Raw genomic sequence first — 18,725 nt, 5'->3', positions numbered from 1 at the left:
ATCCGATGAAAAGAAATTGCTTTTCCGTTTTTCTAACCAACAGAAGCTGGCAGGACAGCGGAACCCTAAGAATTATAAAAACTTATTCACAAAGTTGCGAGGGATGTTCAAGACAGAAAATTCATCTGAATTTGAAAACGTACGAATTTGGCATATTAATTTTTCACGGGGCATTTAGAACCGCAAATAGTGGAGTGCGGGCCCTTTCTTTTGGGATTTTCTTTGGTTAATCGGAGCCGAGAATTACGGGGCGAGGGTTCGGTGCTACTGCAGTGGCGGACCCTGAGGCGTCTTAATTACCTAATTGGTTGGGAAATTCGTATCCCTGGAGAGTAAAGGGGGGCAGAGAGAGAGAGAGAGAGAGAGAGAAGATAAAGGATTCGTCGAGGACAGAGAATCCGAGAGACGGATCCCTCGCGGCGTCAATATCTCCTTACTTATTCATTTCCGTTTCATCTTGAAGCGCAATCGAAAATTATACAGCTACACCACTTCGCGGATCTATTTGGTAAAACGGGGATACTTAGAGGGCTTTATGCCGTCGAGGATATACGCCGAAAGCTTTTAGACTTCAATTTAGATCCAGCTAATACCGTGCATTCCGTGCACGTGTGTCGGTACGTATGCTTGTGTTTAAGGTATTTATAACGATCACAAACGGCATCCCAGGGGCGCGTCGAGCCGCGAGCTATTATCAGAATTAGGGGATGTGTCGCTTGTGTTTGCGACACTTTACAAATCTCGATGAGACGCGATGCCCTGCTTTCCGTTCACTGCAAATTTTTTTTCAGCCGATTTGCCAATTTCCCACGATGCACACACAAAACTAAAATACTTAACACGTTTGTGCGAAATACGTTTCACGTCTGACTCGGTTTTTATTTGGAAAAAAATTTAACCATCCGAAGATCATTCTGTAATGGCATTTTTCCACGTACTTTGAGGTCAGTAACTGTACAATCAGGACGGGAAGATGAACATTTTGTATTTTCTGGGACCTAAAAATAGCAAAAAACCTACTTCAAGGCTGTTTTAAAAAACGCTAGAACAAAGTTTGGCATGTACTAAATGGACATATTTTTCGGAGAAAAACGATTGTGAAGAGTTTCAAGTCTACGATGAACGGTGGAAAAAATGCAGTCAAAAACGGTAAAATTTTGTAGCATTTTTTTCACCTGTCGATCCTGCGCTGCTTTTTCACACAAATTGCCTCACGGTTGATTAAGAAAGTAAAACGCGATCGTTCACCAGAGTCCGTCTTTTTCGCTCGATGGAAAAGCGACGGTGAATATGTTGGGTCGTGAATTATTTTACTAAATTTGTGAATCAAAAAGAAAGAAATCTAGAACGCGTCGTCGTCCCCCAAGACTATGGGGCGCCGTAACCCATGGCAGTGGTATCTATTCGGTAGCGGAATATAGACATAATTCTACTCAATATTCAGTAACCTTCCTTGACCACAAAGGTTCGCCCTTAGAGCCCGAGGGTCGCTTACTGACCCCAAATATGAGGAGAGCTCTGAGCTATACATAAAATATTACGCGCATCAAATCGGAAGCGAACGGACGTTACGTCGGCTATATACGGGCCTAAATCGAGGTTAAGCTCTTCCGGTTTCGCACAAATCAAAAATCCCGTCGATATACGGCGTGCAGATACATCGAGAGGCACCGACGACGACGGAAGAAACGGGAAACGAAAAATCTCATTATCGATATCCCTCAAAATCAAGTTTCATTTTTACTTGGCTACATCGCATATCGCGAGAATGTAATTAAATATGCCTACAGTGGTTTTGTCAAAGCTTAAGAAGAAACGATAGCAATTCATTAACTCCACGCGTGTAATTTTTCTTTTCTCAGTATATGATTTTCCTCAAATTTTCAGATTTTATATCCGCCCATGTGTGATAGCGAACAATGTCTGCAGGTATTTTCTCGTCCCCCGTTTTATCTATAAACATATTCAAATGCGCCGCGAGAGAGAGAGGGAGAGAGAGAGAGAGAGAAATGGACGGGGAGCTAGTTCAATTTTATTCCCGCAGCCGTCAGCGATTGAGAATTATAGATACACTTATAAAGCGATTGTACCTCGACCGATGCGTGAAATGGTACCGCGATTGTCTCAAGTGGTGCTTAAAAATTAATCAAACGTCTCTGTACGAATAATCCATCAAATGTCAATGACCGTTATAGCCGCATATTATATACGTGTAAAATACAAGAACGACAGGTCTGTACGATAATATAACCTCGATATAATCGTGATTTTTCTATCGTCGTATACCTGCACGAGTAGAGTGTGTATATAATACAAGATATAATATAATTAGATTCGCTGTCTCGTTCGGCGCGTTATCGCATTAATTTCAACTTGCCTATGCTGCGGTATATCATCATATAGGGTAGATACAGAGTCGTGAAGAGGTGAGATATTGATAAATTTATGAACTAAATACATCAATAAATCGGGACCGCCTGAGCAATACAAAAACTCGACGATAACGAATCCCGCCGTGGTCATGTATCACACACTGCGAAGTGCTCTGTGTGCTTCGAATAACTCGAACTGGAGCTCGAGTAAATTTCTTAACCTATAAGTAGTAAAATACCGAGTAACCTCGCGGATGAGTTTTTAGAGAATATCTGAAATTTGAAATACCCGAACTGTATCGGCATGTCGTTCGGTTTTAAGCAATAAGGGATTTGATTTTGCATGCGAGAACCGCGCGCCGTCTGGCGCCAGATTGCGGAACTATTTCGATAACTCTATCAGGACGTTCGAAACGACATTGAAAAAAATTCAACGAAATGAATGCCACCCGATCAATTGTGTATACCGGGTAATTTTGTTGCAGTTTAAAGGAAAACAAACACAAAAAAAAAAAAAAAAAACGATTATTTTCAGCATTCTCTCCGTGCACCAATTTTCAACTTAGGTTTAATAAAGTAATACGCGCGAAGCCCTCGTTTTACGTGTTACGCACTATATATTATACGGGACGTTGGCGTGTGTGGAGCGTGGCGAGAGCTGGAGGGCTCGAGGGTGTGTCAAGGGTCAGACCTAATTGGACACGTGATACCCTGGGTAACTCTGATAATTGTAGGCAACCAGAGGAATACCTACTCGTGCGGTATTCCTCGAGCAGGAGATATTGACTTGGGCTATCAGCTGGAGGTCGGCGATTATCATCATGCAATGATGATTGATCGTTTCTCGTTCGCATACGTGGTAGAAGATCGCGTAGGTATGTAAAGTGTTGGCAAGCAAGTTGACGTCATATTTGCAAGATGTTTTTTCATTTGATTCTTTCCAGATTAACCTGAAGTCTGGCTAGAGAGAGAGAGAGAGAGAGAGAAAAATGCAGAAATGCAGAAATCGTAACAGAAATGAAAGGAGGGGGGAGGTCGGAGATTCGTGGGCAGAGGGCGCGGCGTACGTTTCGTGTTTCGCAATATTTCAATAACTTTACGCTCCCGCGTTCAATTTCGGATTCAGATTTTTCTGGCGAAATTTGTTTTGCCTTTTATTTCGATCCCGGGAGCGAGTGAACCAGCCTGGAGCATAAATCCCATAAATATGTAACGCGTTGGCGCTCTTAGGCGCGGGTTAGAAGAGGAGGTTAGGTTAAGTCATGGCTCGCCTTTTCTTTATCGTTTTTTTTTTTCCCTTCTTTCCCCCCTCTGCGTCGCCGTTATACGTCGCGTCGTGGCCGCACGACTGCTGCGGCGAGGAGGGGGCGAGATACCGAGACGTAAATCACTCCGGGTAAAAGAACGAAAGGAGAAAACACAATGTGCGATATCCTGGGACGGAGGAACGGAATCGGAGCTGCCGCCGTGGATTTCCGCGCTTTTCAAAAGCGATACACAGACGAGCGCATGCGACGTTTCGTGGTGGTAGAAGCCGAATTCCCGAACCCATAAGTCACCGCTCCCGCACCTTCGGTATATTACCAAAAAATACTCTAAACTACCCACTCAACTCGGGGCTTCAGGCATCAGAAACACTTTACCAGCTCTTAGCGTTTTTGCCTTACCCCGTTATGTTGTACCTAGACCGATCTTCCAACGTCATATTTTATTACCTCCCCACTTTTCTTAGACTCTTTCTTACCCGGAGTACCGATATCAATTGATATTGTATCCACTCTGCTCGACGCAAGATGTCGAGTACCCAACCAGAAGAACAAAGCGAAAATGAGAAGTTGGCAATTTCTTCCGTCTTCGCAGATTTTCCGGCTAAGGAAGATGAAACGTGTAATCACTAAAACCGCACTGACGCAGCTAGCTCAAACAATCATCATCAAAGCATCAAAGAAGTTTATGGCGGAAAATAAGCCGCATAAAAGTCGAGTACAACCTAATTCTACTTACTAGACGTCCGTTTCCTTGAACCATAGATTCCTTAGATGATTCGATTCTTTAATCGTCGGTCGTTCAACAGCTGAGAGTTATCTTTCCTTGCAGTGCGTAACTCGTCGCGGTTTTTAAACGGAAGGGAAAAATTGCGAAGCGGTATTTTTATAACACACAAGAAAAAGAACGTCTGAATTATTTACGTAATGTGTGAAAAGCCCGTATAATAATTCGATGAATCGATAGCTGCGTTCGCAATTAAGCTCACTTTCAAATTTCGTCCAAAATCGCACGTCTTTTTCCACCATCTCAAAAGAGTTTCACAAAACGGGGTAAAAAATGGCGGCGATTTGACCGACGAAAGGTAGAGGGTCAACAGCCAGACGGCGGGTTGAGATCGATCGACTTAAGTCTGGAATATTAGAGGACTACTGCCTCGCTAAGTGTTACTTAAGTCGTGTTAGTCACCCTGCGGCAAAGAATTTCCGCGGGTTGTATGCACGCGGCGAGGCATTTTACACATGGAAATAATGCTCGGGTTCGTTTTGGTGTTCGCTTCACCGCCGGCTCGGCCTCGAGGCGGACACAACCGAATCACTGAATTTTATATGAATATGAATTGAGAATTCCCCGTTTCGGGTTGACGGTGGTTCGTTCCTACGTTTCAGTCGACTGTAATAAAACCGCCTTAGGAACAAACCGCGTCGCGTGCTGCTCGAATTCATCCGTAACTATACTTTGCCGCAAGAACGCAAGACAAATAATCGAGAGAGAATTCGGGAATGAGAAAAGAAAACACAAGTCAACCTCTGCATCCCGACATGGAAAATCATATCAGCGATTTTATTTTGCGGTAAGAAAAAATAAAATTAAGTGTAGGATTGCAAAAAAAAAAAAAAAATAAATAAAAAATAGACGTGCAAAAATTACTAATTCAAAAATGAAACTGAAAAAATGTGATAAAAATCAATGGCAAGAAAATTAACCGAAATTCAGTAACTACGAAGATTTTTTAATTTTATCAATCGCTTCGCATAATCAATTATACGCGAAATTTACTATTGCAAATCCAGAAGTTACCATGAAAATGATTAATCCGAGTATGAAATTAATGAAATATTATGCTATTTACTGTATACATGGATAAATTATTTACTTTTTTTTTTACATATTTTGTTTTAATTACCGAGACGTTCATTGCACATGACAAAAAAATATTCCGACAGACGAAAAAAGTCGCGTATCATTCATTAGCAAATACAAAAATCTTCAATTTGAATTCACAATCTTGTTATTAGAAATTAATTTTTCACACGAATATTCATATATGTATGTATCACCCTGTATATAAGAATAAATAATTATTCTGAATGAAGACGCATGAATCTTGTTCTTTGTCACTTTAGCCTCGTTTATCTCGCTCGTCTAGCTCTCGAGCATTTATTAAATTACTACAAAAGCTCGATCTTTCCGGCGTTTTCTTTTTTTTTCCGTGCAACTTTTTTTCCCATTTTTTTCTCTCTCTCTCTCTCTCTTTCTCTCTCTCTTCCCATGTGAGGAGAAGGGGGAGGAAATGTATCATAAGTAACCGAAGGATATGGCCGATGCGGTTTGAGGGCACCAGGGGCAATAATTCAAGCTTTTGTTCGATTCCGCGGGGGCATTATTTTAGGTTACGTCTCGAAATGCTTTTCGGATTGCTCCCACAGAGTCCCGTCTCTCTCCTCTCCTCTCCTCACCTCGACTCCGTTGCTTTTTTCCTTAACCCCGGAGAAAAATATGCTTCGCTTCCTGCCCATATAATACAGAATTTTTCTGTATCAAAAGAACCGCGAATACTGCACGGTAAAACGGGGGAGGCAACCATCCACTCACCCGTAATAATTGCCTCGGTTCAACCGCCGCTGATCTCTCCGAGTCGGATAAGTAGACGGAATAATAAAATTTCGCGTGTATTCCTTGAGTAAATTTTTTTTTCCCTCATATTTACAGCATATTTAAATGTCATATTAGAATTTGCAATCTTTTTTTTACAGTGTATTCTGCTTATGTTTTTTTCTTTTTTCTTTTTTTTTCTTTGACAAAAGTATCCATCATACACACGATGTTAAAACTTTTGCGTCCAATTCTCAAAGCATACAGAATTTGAAGCAAAATTTGCAATTTTGTACAATTATCGGATGAATTTGAAGAGGAGAAATAAAAAAAGCTTATTTTTCAGAAAGTATACACCGGCAAAATCTCGATAATCAACCGCGCGTGCGCCAAATAATTAAATCTCATTGGTCGGCGAAATCTTCGCGCAGCGATATTCTTTTCTGCGACGCAGGCGGGCCAACCTACGCAAAATGCGTACGTTTGAATTTTCAAAGAGCACGAGCATTAAATTCCGACCGTACTTCGAAGAATCGACTTTCCGACCCGATAACAAATGCTTTCCAAACCTTTCCGGAGTCAATACCTCAACTATCCGAGATTCTAACCTCGAAAATTCGTATCAACTACATCGCCGCCGGAAACAAAGTCTGACAGCTGAAAACTCGGGATGGCCAGCCTGCGCGAACGGCCGATAAAACTGGCGCATGCGCGGTTCATTTTCAAGTTTCAAGAGATTGTCCCGATATATGCCAAGGCCGATATTTTCTAAAGAAAGAATCTTTTTTCTTATAAAAGTAGTACTTAGAGTCTTTCTAAATTCCTCTCTTCGATCAATTGACTCAATGAGTATCGTTTTTTGTCATCTTTTTTATACAAAAACTTCCGAATACCCTGACAAAGATAATTCTTCTTAGATAAGGTTAACGACAACATTATACTCATGCGTTAAATTTCGAACGAATACTACCACCGGAAGCATAATAACACCAAGTGAATAATAACGAAAAATTGCATGACAATATCGCTGCATACTCGCGAGAGTGATTTCTTAGCCTGAAGATAACTCGAATAGTTGAGCATTTACGAGGTTAATATTTTACCAAGTTTATAACCCCGTCGCTCGAGTGCAATTCTTCTGCAGACGGCAAAGATATGCAGCATTCTTCGCCGCGGTATCCCAACGATCGCAAATAATAATATTAATAACAATAATAACAATAACAACAACAATAACAATAATAATAATAACCGTATGAATCCGAATGACGATAAGGATGATGATTATAGTAAGAATAGTAATAATAGCGATGCGAAATAGAAGCGGCTAGGCATGCATTCGCGTATAAAGCTATACCTGTGTATAGTATACCTTATAACTATACCTACGTACCTAACAGAGTTGGTCTAGTAGTATAAGCAAAGCAGTTCGGTTCATTGCAGGGTGTACGGGTTATTCACTCACGTGCAAACAATGTATATAAGCACTTTACGACGGCTTTTGTATGCATATAGAAATCCACTAGTAGGTACGAACATACATGCATATACGCATATTTGTACATGTATACGTATGACAATTTCTCTCTTTATTCCTCCTTGGCTCTCTCACTTCTCTATTTTATTACCTTATTTTGTTAATGCGAACGGCGAGATTCATGTACATGGATATGTATTATACGTGTGTACACAATATAACGTCGCAAGTCCTTCGAACGGACACGAAATATCGGCGTATATGGGGCGTTCCGTGAAAATTTTATCGAAAATTTTAACCCTCGATATTTCGAGTCTCGTCCGTATTTTTAGCAGATACCTTTGCCGATATATGTGTAGAAATTTTTTTTCACACCAAAGACAGAGAAGGCGTTCGAAGAAAAAGTGAATCTTGAGAGAATTATACTGATCTTTGTACTTGCAGGAGATTAAATCGTTAGATGAGAAATTCTTTTTCACTACCTTCAAAATTGACATTTTTAAACCCACTTGATTCGAAAATCTCATTCGTGGACGATTTTTACTTGAAATTTCGTGTAAACGGTAAAAAAAAAAAAAACTATTAAAAAAAAAGAATAAAAATCGACTTTGATGCGAAACGAAGGTTAAAATTATCATTATCTGATCGCGAAATCTTGAAGATCATGTTTTCTTGAAAATTTGCAGAAAATTCGAATCACCAAAGCAATATGGAATGCCCCATGTGTGCCTGCGCATATACTTATATATGTGTAAAATGTTAAAAGGTGGGAAGGGATATTTTATACTCTCGTAAGTGCAACATACATTGTATAAACGCCTACGAGTTTGTATTATAGCTAGCCGGTTTATATCGCTACCATATAGTCACACAGAACTCGACTCGACTCCTTGCAAACGTTAATGGATATAGGTACGTAGTTCCTTCGAAGATGGGTAAAACGTCGTCAAATATTTTATCATCTCTTCCTGCAGAAATCGTCAATTTTTATACTTCAACGTTTAGAGTAACTCCTCGTTGTTATAAACCTTCGAGAATATCTCTGCACGTCCCTTTAAGACGCTCTCTCCGTTTTCCGGAACTTTCGTATACATACTAATTCGATGCATTTTGCATAACTTGATATTCGGTCAGAGCTGAGAAACAATTTCGTGCAAGTTTGAATGTAAATCGGTCCACTGGTTCTGGAGTTTATCGGTAACAAACGGACAAACAGTGAAACGATTTTATATATTAGTATAGATGGAAAAATTTGATCGAAAAATATTGCATATTGTTTTTTCCAAAAATCGGTACCTTTTTCCCTCTTTCAGTTTTTTTCCACACTTTTGAGAAAGGGAAGACTTTGAAAACGATATAATTTTGCGGTTAACACTAGAAGCCTGTGCAACACGTAGGTATACACTGAGAGAAATTTTTAGTTCCGGTTAACTATTTTAATTTTTTACCACAATCGAAAAATATATTTCTAGGTAGAAAATGAAAGTTAGTTTTCTAGCTCTTACCGGAAAGTCTAGTATGCGTTGCTATTCTTTCTCGTTACGATCGCTGTTGCTATATTTTCTTGCAATCGTTGCGAAAATTTAATGCTTTTGCAACAATAAATTGACGTTAAAGCCTTGTTTAACTAACAAAGTAGAGTAAACCTCGCAAACTGATTTTGCGTTGCAATAACCAAAAAAGGATAGACGATAGCGCAAAATGGTTAGGCGTACCTCGTTTTTCCTAATTTCAACAATATCAAAACAGTTTTTTAAACGATACCTGTTTTACTGAATTTTTCCATTTACTGTAACAAATAAAATTTTTCTCAGTGTATGTATATTTTTTAGCAAGGCACGCGTGCCGGTGGTTTAGAGCTCCGGGAAGCGTTTAACGTGTTCTCGACGTTCTTCGACGTAAAACGGCGTCGTTTTCATTGTTAAGGACGAGGGGATTGAAGTTAAGTGGAAAAGGCGTTAAGTGAAGACGGTTGTTTATGGTGAAAAAAATAAATGAGTCGGGAAAAAAGGAAAATATAAAAAAAAAAATTAAAAACGAGAAAAGAAATTAAAACAGTTTTAAACATTTGACGCGCATTAACCGCAGACGCAGTCCGCGCTCTGCAAATCTTTCAGCATTCTTATGCCTCTCCCCTTTCCGCCCCCGAGGTTTACTCTGTGACCGCGAATTGCCCGCTTAAATAAAACCCCGCCTCCCTGGCTGCTTCGTCGTTTAAGACTTCAACCCTCGTTCTCGTTCAAAGAGCCTGTTAGTTCGACGTTATATACCCTCGACATGGGGTATTCCGTGCAAAGGCGATTCACTTTTGTGGAATGTTGGTTTTCACCGAATACCGATACAAGTGTTTTTATTATTTCGTTACAAGACAGTCGCGCTCTGAGTATTTATCGAATTATTATACACGTAAGCTGCGAAGATCGTCAAAAATTGGAACAAAAAAAAAAAAATGGAAAATACAGACATCGATGCTGTTTCAAATCGATTTAAGATACTTGAAATCCAATAAATCCGTTCGAATTGACTCTTCGAAGGCTCATTTTGTTCAAAAGATTATTTTCTACATTGTCACGGAAACGATATTTAATTTTTTAACAGTTTCACCGATACCGATGATAATCTAGAAATGGCAATATCGAATTGATTATTGAAAAGAAGGACAATCTGTTTCGGTAACTTTGATAAAAAAAAAAAAAGGTTTTCTGAACGAAGAAAGCGAGCTTTGAATTCGAAAAATTGGATCAACTATTAATTCAAATTGATATTCGATTGAATTCGCAGCTCACCTGACCAATTAATGCTCGATACCAATAAATTTCAGTAGCGATTTAGATAAAAAAAAAAAAAAAAAAAAAAAAAACTGTTCCAATTTTCAAACGGTGCCGATGAATGTGTACGTTTTTAAAAATTGTAAATAATTCAAATCGAATCGAAAAATTCCAAAATAAAAGAACTAGCGCCTTCGGGAATGAAAACAATCACACAAAAAATCGCGAGCTAAATCAGAGAAGCGAAGGGCCAGACCCACGTTGAGTTGGCATGGAATACCTTATATATACGGTATAATACCCACATCTTCAGGTCTGGCCATGATTTAAGTCGATTGTTAGGCTGCTAGGTATTTTTTACGGTGAGGCAATAATTTTTTGTCACTACAGCACGCGTATGGGTGGCAATAAATCACCGCAAACCGAGCCTGAGACACTTGAGAGGCTAGAAACGCGACGTTTATATCCACCGCATGCTCGGCGTGTGAAGAAAAAAAATCAATTTTTTATTTTTCAAATACTCAACTGCACACTTCCATGCGGTCGCAATTTTCAACAGCGGCATTTCTGACGCACTCTCAGACACACAAGTAAATTAAATTTCAAACCACTCACAGGATAAACGAATTGTTACACTGCTGTTTATAAAAGTGACGATTGCCCCGTGTGATATTGTCTCACATAAAATTATTGACGCCACCTTTTTACGAATGTTAATTTTTTATCTTTTTTTTTCAAGTATAACAAAGATGTTAAAGTTATTTAATGACCTTCCACGCTTGATTATTGAGTCAAGTTTAAATAACGGCTATTAATAATGGAAGGCTTGTAAATAATTGACGATCATACGATTCAAAGATAATAGTTTTACCTTTATTTTCTGCTTTGAAATTTTTAAAACTGATGTATAATTGTTCAAGTTATCAACCCTTCAGCGGGTTACAAACTTCTCGACGAGTCTGCACTTTTCTACGTCATTATAAGCGGAATCGTTGGAATCTGCTATATTATTCACAATTTTGAAAATTCGACAGCTTCAGTTCATTATATTATTTATATTTTCTATTTCCATATCTTCAAAGAGATCTAGATAGTTCGAAAAAGATAATTCGTTAAATACTCAATAAACAATTTCTTATTATCCCGTAATAACATTAACGGAAAAGTATCGTCCTTTGGTCAACGAACCAGCTCTAGTGACCTTAAAAATTAAATGAAAAAAGGTGACTGCCTCCCCCCTTAAGAAGATGCCTATAGTCGATATTTACCGACCGAGTAAAATTTTACCCTTATTACGATTATCAAAAATACCGCAATCGGCGCAAGCTTACGCGTAATGTCAAAAAAAAAAGTACGAGAAAAACTTTTTCGTTGCATGCGAAAATAAGGCCAGAATATGTATTCTCACAATTGGTAATAATTCAATAACTGGAACGAATTCCTTGGCGTTATCGTTGCGTAAAACAAAGCCAATTTTTGGACATCTGTATTCTGCGTTGCACGAAGAATATCGCATTTTCAAATCAATGATCCGTAGGCTACGACAATAGCGAAAATAATAAACAATTAGCCCAGTCGGTAAAGACCGACTCTGGCATTCTTTTAAGCGACGAAACGTCACCTGAGATCGTGGATAACGTCACACGGTATAGGCAGAAAATTAAATTAGAGACAATTTGTTAGCGCGGGATAATTTAGGTTTGTCTGATTCACTATTTGTACATGTGAGCCACGCATAAAAATTTATTATCTCGGTATGGATCTGGAATTCCTCGGGGTACACGTGTCGCATCGATTTAGCCTCCCGAGTTTTTCACCTCGTCATACCCGCACGCGAAATACGTCGCTCTACTTATACGTGTAAACGGACAATAAACGTATTTATGTACAGGTGCCTGCCTACCTCGGGAGGCTTGAATTATTCTTCGCCCGATTCTGAGTCACCAGGAATATACCTGAACCTGCAAACTACTCCGAATCATAGCTCGATGCTGATTGATTTTTCTTTATCGACGGGACGTTTTATCGAATGATCGATGGCTTAAAACAACTTATTTTAAATTTAAAATGATTGGTCGGTGAACAATAATTGACCTGTTTTGAATAGAGTTGGCAAAATACTCAACATCGATACTGCGAGTCTACGTCTTTCTACGTTGTTTTTAACAAATTCAACGGCTACAACTTTTCTTCCATTACAGATTTACGTACATATTTGTCAATCAGAGATAAGAATCGCATGAAAAACTTTCTTTACACGATACGCACGTACTGTAACTTTGGGTTACAAGAAAATAAAGGAAATCCACGATAATCAAGTAAATGTAGCGAAACGGAGAAAATACGTTACAAAATCCTATATTCAAGTAATATGTACTCTCAAGTTAACGTCTAAACCAAGACTGTTTTTACAATAATAATGGTTAAAGCAGCAACCAAATAATTTATCTATTTGTAACATTCCCTTGTTTAAATATAAAGGGTGAGAAGGTACCTTCGTTACGATACATATAATTTCAAATTCACGTACGAAATATGAATTCTATTTATAGAATGTAGGTATATTTCGGTAGGGATAAAAAATGATTTTGAATTAAAAATAAAGTTATATAATTTAGTCACTGAACAAAAAAATTTTGTTTCTTAGTTAATGATCCTTTTTTTCTTTTTTTCTTTTCACAATTTGGCCTGTATTTACGGAATCACACAGATCCAGGCTTCTCTTCGTCGACAATTTTCATTTTCCCCGATAATATTTATTCTCCTCATTCGGCTTTTTCTTTCCGATCGGGGAAGGGGGGGATGGAAGGATGAAATGTACAGAAGCGATTTGTCCTTTGAGCAATGCGAGTGTATACAGACGCCAAGCGGAAACTCGATAAAGGGTAACCGTATTCTATTCAAGAGAAGTTGTATGGAGGAAGGGAGATTTTCAATTTTTCAATTCTCTCCAATTCCCGGTTTAGAATCTTTTTCTCATTTTTTTTTTTCTTCCGAGGGTCGGAGGGGAAATTTTCCACCCAGCCGAACACGAAACGTCCACAAAGCGCGGTTTTCCAAATTACCTTCGGGTACGAACTCTCCGGACGATCTGACTCATCCAGTCAACCGCGATTCCCGCCAATTTTGCGATAATCCTCTCTTCGCGGCTGAAATCGGGGCCTCGAGCCCCCCAAGAAATGCAGCGACGACTCCCCTCGGAAATAACATATTTTACAATATTGACGCTGCACGTTGTGTTGCAACATGAGCCGAGGATTCACGTCCCATTTCACTCGGGACAAATCGGCGAAAATTGTCGAATACACATCAGTCGTGAAGAGGCTCGAAGGGCGGTCAATCACGTGTCGAACGAAATTTCTTTTTCATTTTCGAACGCAACCGAAATATATAGTTCAGAGTACAAAATGAAAATCAGTTTTGTAGCTATAACAAATAAATCTGACACACGGGGCGAATTTCTATCGACTGCACGGGCCGTCGTCTGCTAAAATTTAATGCGCACGCGCTATGATCCGAGAACCACTGTTTGCCAGGGTGACCAACCGTCATAAAGGTAACGTAAAAAATTTTGACACTTGTCGCTGCCAGTTGTGCTCAATGCCGACAACTGTGGATATTTTTTAGGTTAGAGACAGTTGGTCGCCCTGGCAAACAGTGGTTCTCGGATCATAGCGCGTGCGCATTAAATTTTAGGAATCCACTCTGTATGTGCAGTTGACATCCTTTTTGATTATGTTCACTCGAACTATATTTTGCAGTAACTGTTGCGATAATTTGACGTTGGTACAACAATAGTTTTTTCTCAGGGCCTTATTCGACTCAAAAATATGTATTCGATTGAAAAAAGGCATGTCATATACCAGCAACGAAAACGTAATATGTTTTCTATATTATTTTTTGTCTATATTATAGCAGGTGTAATCGTACGAAAAGATACATTATCCTCTAATTCAAAGAATATATATAAACTGTTACTGTAACGATACCCATTTTACTAGAATTTTCTAGTATCTATTTTAATGTCGTCCATTTCACAGGTCACGTGAAGATTCGTTGTGCGAGTAAAAATTTGTTACGCGCTTCTTCAACCTAAACGACCTAATCACTGAACGTTTCTTTTTATCTTGTCCAACGCGTCTCAATGTTTGCTCACAATATGTATATGATAATAAATATCTAATAGAAAAGAAGGGAAGAATCAGTAACGATGAATGGCAGGAATATAATAGATAGAGGAAACGACAGGACGATTTCGTGCGATGTAGTCTTTTCATGCGTACACGTATACAGTACATATATATTATATAAATACTCAACTACCTGCGATCCTTTATTTTCTTCTTTTTCTTTTCTTTTTTTTTAACGCTTCGTATCGTAACGACCGTGGAAAATAAGATACGCGACGAGAATTTTACCCTCTTAGCTGTGTGACCCAATTCGTGACATGTTTAATGGGGGAGGGGGGGGGTCATTGCAGACGTATTTATGTCTTAGATACAGGGCGTCTCGATATCAAGAAAGGGCCACCTCCACCAGCTCTTCAAAAAAGCAATGAATAACCGTGCCCGGAAATACTTCTAAATAAAATTTTTAACGTGATAAGATACATTTTCTTTACAAATTTATTCGTTCCAACGGGGTATTTTAGTTCAAAGATTTTCTCATCACATATTTTGGCTTCTGTTCACGTTTTTTTTTTTCTTTTCTGTTTTTTTTTTTACCGAACACCCGGTACGTAATACAGTATACCTATGCTAGATATATCAATTTAACCTGCAGCACGTATAAATATGTGGGTTACAGCACATGCATACATATAATCCTGCTCGAAGCATACAAACCATGCGATCGGCAGGTTGTTTTCATTATTTATTACTTACATTCCTTTCTTCGTCCGAAGTTCGGAAATGATTTTTGTTTCTTTTTTTTTTCGTTCTTTTTTCCTTCTTTCTTTCCTGTGCTCCCTTTTATACGCTCCCTAATACGAGCAACTCCGATCAGCACGCAAGCATTCCTGATACCGTTTCCCGTTTTCCGATGTATAAGCAAACTGCCGAATAACATTGTTTCCTTGTTTTCTTTATCCCTCAGCTCACTCTATTATCCATTATTACCATTATTACTATAATGCTACTACATGCCACTATTATACCGCAGTTGTTCATTGCTTTCGTTATTCTTAATATCGCTGCGTATTGCATCGATTTTACTTATCGTTACCATTACATATTTTTCAAATCGTTACGCGTACAATTTTTCCCAGTGATAGATATGAAATTTGATCATTGATGAACCGCCACGATTATTAACGGAAATTTTATTAATCCGAACGTGATATGTTTCTTTATCGTCATTATATTGTTGTCCTCATACACATTTCAATGTTTTATTCTTTATACGTACCACAATCTTCGATTTCGCTTCACGCACATCTTCGATATTGCTATGAATTGTTACATAACAGAAAAAAAAAAAAAAAAATGAAAAACGAATCTCAAGATACGGAAAACGTGGAATGGATTTTAAGAGGCATAATAAATTAAGTGGTATTACCGTATTATTTTTTTTTTTTTTTATACAATGGCTTCAATTATGTTTTACTTTGTCGTATTTTTATTGAGAAATTAAAATCTAAGAATAAAATGAAGGCTTGAATTAATATTTATATAAATATGAAAAATCGCGAGTGTTTTTCTTTTTTTTTGCAACGTAAAAAAATATATGCACGCAGTATATACTGAGATACATCGATATTTTGCTTAAGCGTTAACTGCAATTATCATTACTGTCACCACTTTTTTATATTATTACCATTATCGGTAATTTCTTACCCACACGCGACCTTCGTAGAATATTAATTCTAGGAGAAATGAAATTGACGTACAGGCAGCAAAGGTTTCACCGCTTTGAACATATCGATATTGTACTGTGCGAAAAGTACAAGAGTATCGAAAGTTAAAACAAAATAATCTGTAGTCATGGAAAAATTATCTCGTTCAATTCGTTGGATTTGTATTTAAAATGAAAGAAAGAACGCACCGCGTGTGATTTTGGAACGACACTCACGGGGAACGAAGTTGTGAGTATTCGAGATGACGAATGAAATGAAACGAAAAATATTATTTTTGACCCAAGCATAGGATCTTACCGCACATCGTATCGGGATTAAAAAGGAAGAGGTTGTTGTGCGGCGATTGTTTTTGCGACACGGTTTTTATTATCTCCTGTGCCATTACCCCGCCGACGATCGCGCAAACCGGACTTATTTGCGCGTAGAGATTCTCACTGGATGGAAAAACATTTTACGTTATCAGAAGAGGTTATATAAAAATAACAAGCATTGCAAATACGTTGAGAGAAGACGAAAAAAAAAACATTTTCACCACAATTCTTGGCCACGATATGATGAAATTTGCAAAATTACGTAAGAAAAATAACAACAGCCTTATCTACCTGTTTTTAAGTCAAACGTCGTTGACACTATGAATCATACGGATTGTAAAGACATTTTTTTCTACTTTATTGCATCAGAAATTGAAGCCATTGAGTTTGATAGCCACGCATTATCAATTCTGAGTGAATTCGTATCTAAGACTGATAACCTTCAAATATTACCGCAAAATTGTGACCTTCTGTATTACACTGTTACTTGTTTTCAATGTCAAAGAAATCTTTCGACACTTACCATATTAGATGATCGATTTTGTCACCGAGTTTGTACTTGTCGATGATGACTGCAGCCTCCTTTTTCAAACTGTCGGTATCTCGCTCGCTTGGTAAAGGATCGTGTCCATGTTTCTCTCGATAATTGAGTAATACTTGAAACATAAACAACACATAATTTGAATAGAGCAAGAAAAACAATGGTCCTAAATTGAAAACAATGATAATAATGAAAACAACAATCATCGTTACTAAAATCAAAATTTTCACTCACTCTTCAGCAAGTAGTAGGGCTCTCCATCTCGCGGCAAATCACATGTATCGAGTATAGTTTCGAACGGTACAAAAGTTATCGATTTTTTCACAGTCGTCGTAATAGTTTCAAATTTTACTTTAGCCAGCGCTGGCTCACCCGCCTCGGACGACTGGATTTTTTTAGACTGAACGACGTCCCTGTGAACCGAAAATTTTGGAGTTTAATAAAAAGTCAAGACAACAGTGAGATAAAATTTTTTTGCTCGTGGACCTACTCGACAAAGTCATGCTTTCCCAGATCTGCAAAGGTGTATCCGAAAGTACCCCAGACGTCACCAGCGAAGAATTTCACCCCGTTCTTACGGCAGGCCCGATTTATGCGTTTCAGCTGCGTCAATGAGCATTCGGACGCGCACACAACGTCAAAGTTCTCAAAAAACTTATCGGGCTTGTCATCAACACTCTCTGTGTCTACGGCCACTTCCACCATCGGATTCAGGGTCTGTGCTCTTTCCAGTGATGCCTCGGCTCGCTGAAACATTTTATTTACATTTAATTTATTGAATGTTTTTTATGAACTGATCGATGTAGCTTACATTTTTTCCAATAGCATTTTTCGGCGCCAAGAACTGCGCACATAAGTCGAGCTGTGACAGTTCTCTGTTGTCTAGGAATGTTATTGACTTGACACCTGCCAAAATAATGTTTTTGGCTACTTCTGCCCCGAATCCGTTTAAACCGATGAGCAGAATCTTCGCCGCCCTCAATCTGCAATGTTGGAAACAAGCGAGTCGCATATTTTAACATGTTTAAGCTTCAGGAATATTATTTATGTCGTTTTCAATAGTGAAAATGGTAAACAATTAAACTTGACAATTAGAACAAGAAAAAACTGAATGTGCCACGGAAGAATCAGGACAGAATTTTTTTCATTTCTAATTTTGATCAAGAAAACAATAGCAAGATATTGACCAACGAACAAATAAATGGGCGAGTGCAACAAGAATAAATCGACGATTTAATTTCGAAGCCACAGAAAACTGCTTTCGGTCTGTTAATTGAACATGTGATTTGAGGTTATGGTAAATAGGTTAGGTTAAGTTAACTTACCGTTTCTGAGATTCGAGACCCCAGAGTCGAATCTGTCTATCGTAAAGTTCAGCCTCGGCATCCGTGAGCTCGATTATATTACCGTCCATCTCCTCGGTCATCATGACGAAAGTTCCGACGGTTCAACCGTACAATTCGATTCCTTGAAGACAAGAAGATAATTTAAACCGGCCGGCAAATTGAGCAGTGTATTCAAGATTAAGAATAAACAACACA

General features: G+C 38.5%; 1 protein-coding gene across 2 annotated transcripts in view; it reads right to left on the bottom strand.

Moving 5' to 3' along the window:
* Window positions 1–15,114: 15,114 nt before the first annotated feature.
* The window catches only part of Aos1 (activator of SUMO 1), a 34,327-nt gene continuing 30,716 nt past the window's right edge, over window positions 15,115–18,725 (bottom strand). For both annotated transcript variants that reach the window (XM_046628755.2, XM_069136662.1), the window contains exons 2-7: window positions 18,510–18,651; window positions 17,996–18,167; window positions 17,675–17,931; window positions 17,419–17,597; window positions 17,167–17,299; window positions 15,115–16,766 (exon numbers count right to left, since the gene is read on the bottom strand). In XM_046628755.2, coding sequence (XP_046484711.1) covers window positions 16,601–16,766; window positions 17,167–17,299; window positions 17,419–17,597; window positions 17,675–17,931; window positions 17,996–18,167; window positions 18,510–18,613 — 1,011 coding nt within the window. In that variant the 5' untranslated portion in view covers window positions 18,614–18,651 and the 3' untranslated portion in view covers window positions 15,115–16,600. The remainder of the gene's footprint in view (window positions 16,767–17,166; window positions 17,300–17,418; window positions 17,598–17,674; window positions 17,932–17,995; window positions 18,168–18,509; window positions 18,652–18,725) is intronic.

Source organism: Neodiprion pinetum, chromosome 5, assembly GCF_021155775.2.
Source record: "Neodiprion pinetum isolate iyNeoPine1 chromosome 5, iyNeoPine1.2, whole genome shotgun sequence".
Taxonomy (NCBI): domain Eukaryota; kingdom Metazoa; phylum Arthropoda; class Insecta; order Hymenoptera; family Diprionidae; genus Neodiprion; species Neodiprion pinetum.
This window is presented reverse-complemented; position numbering and strand designations above follow the sequence as displayed.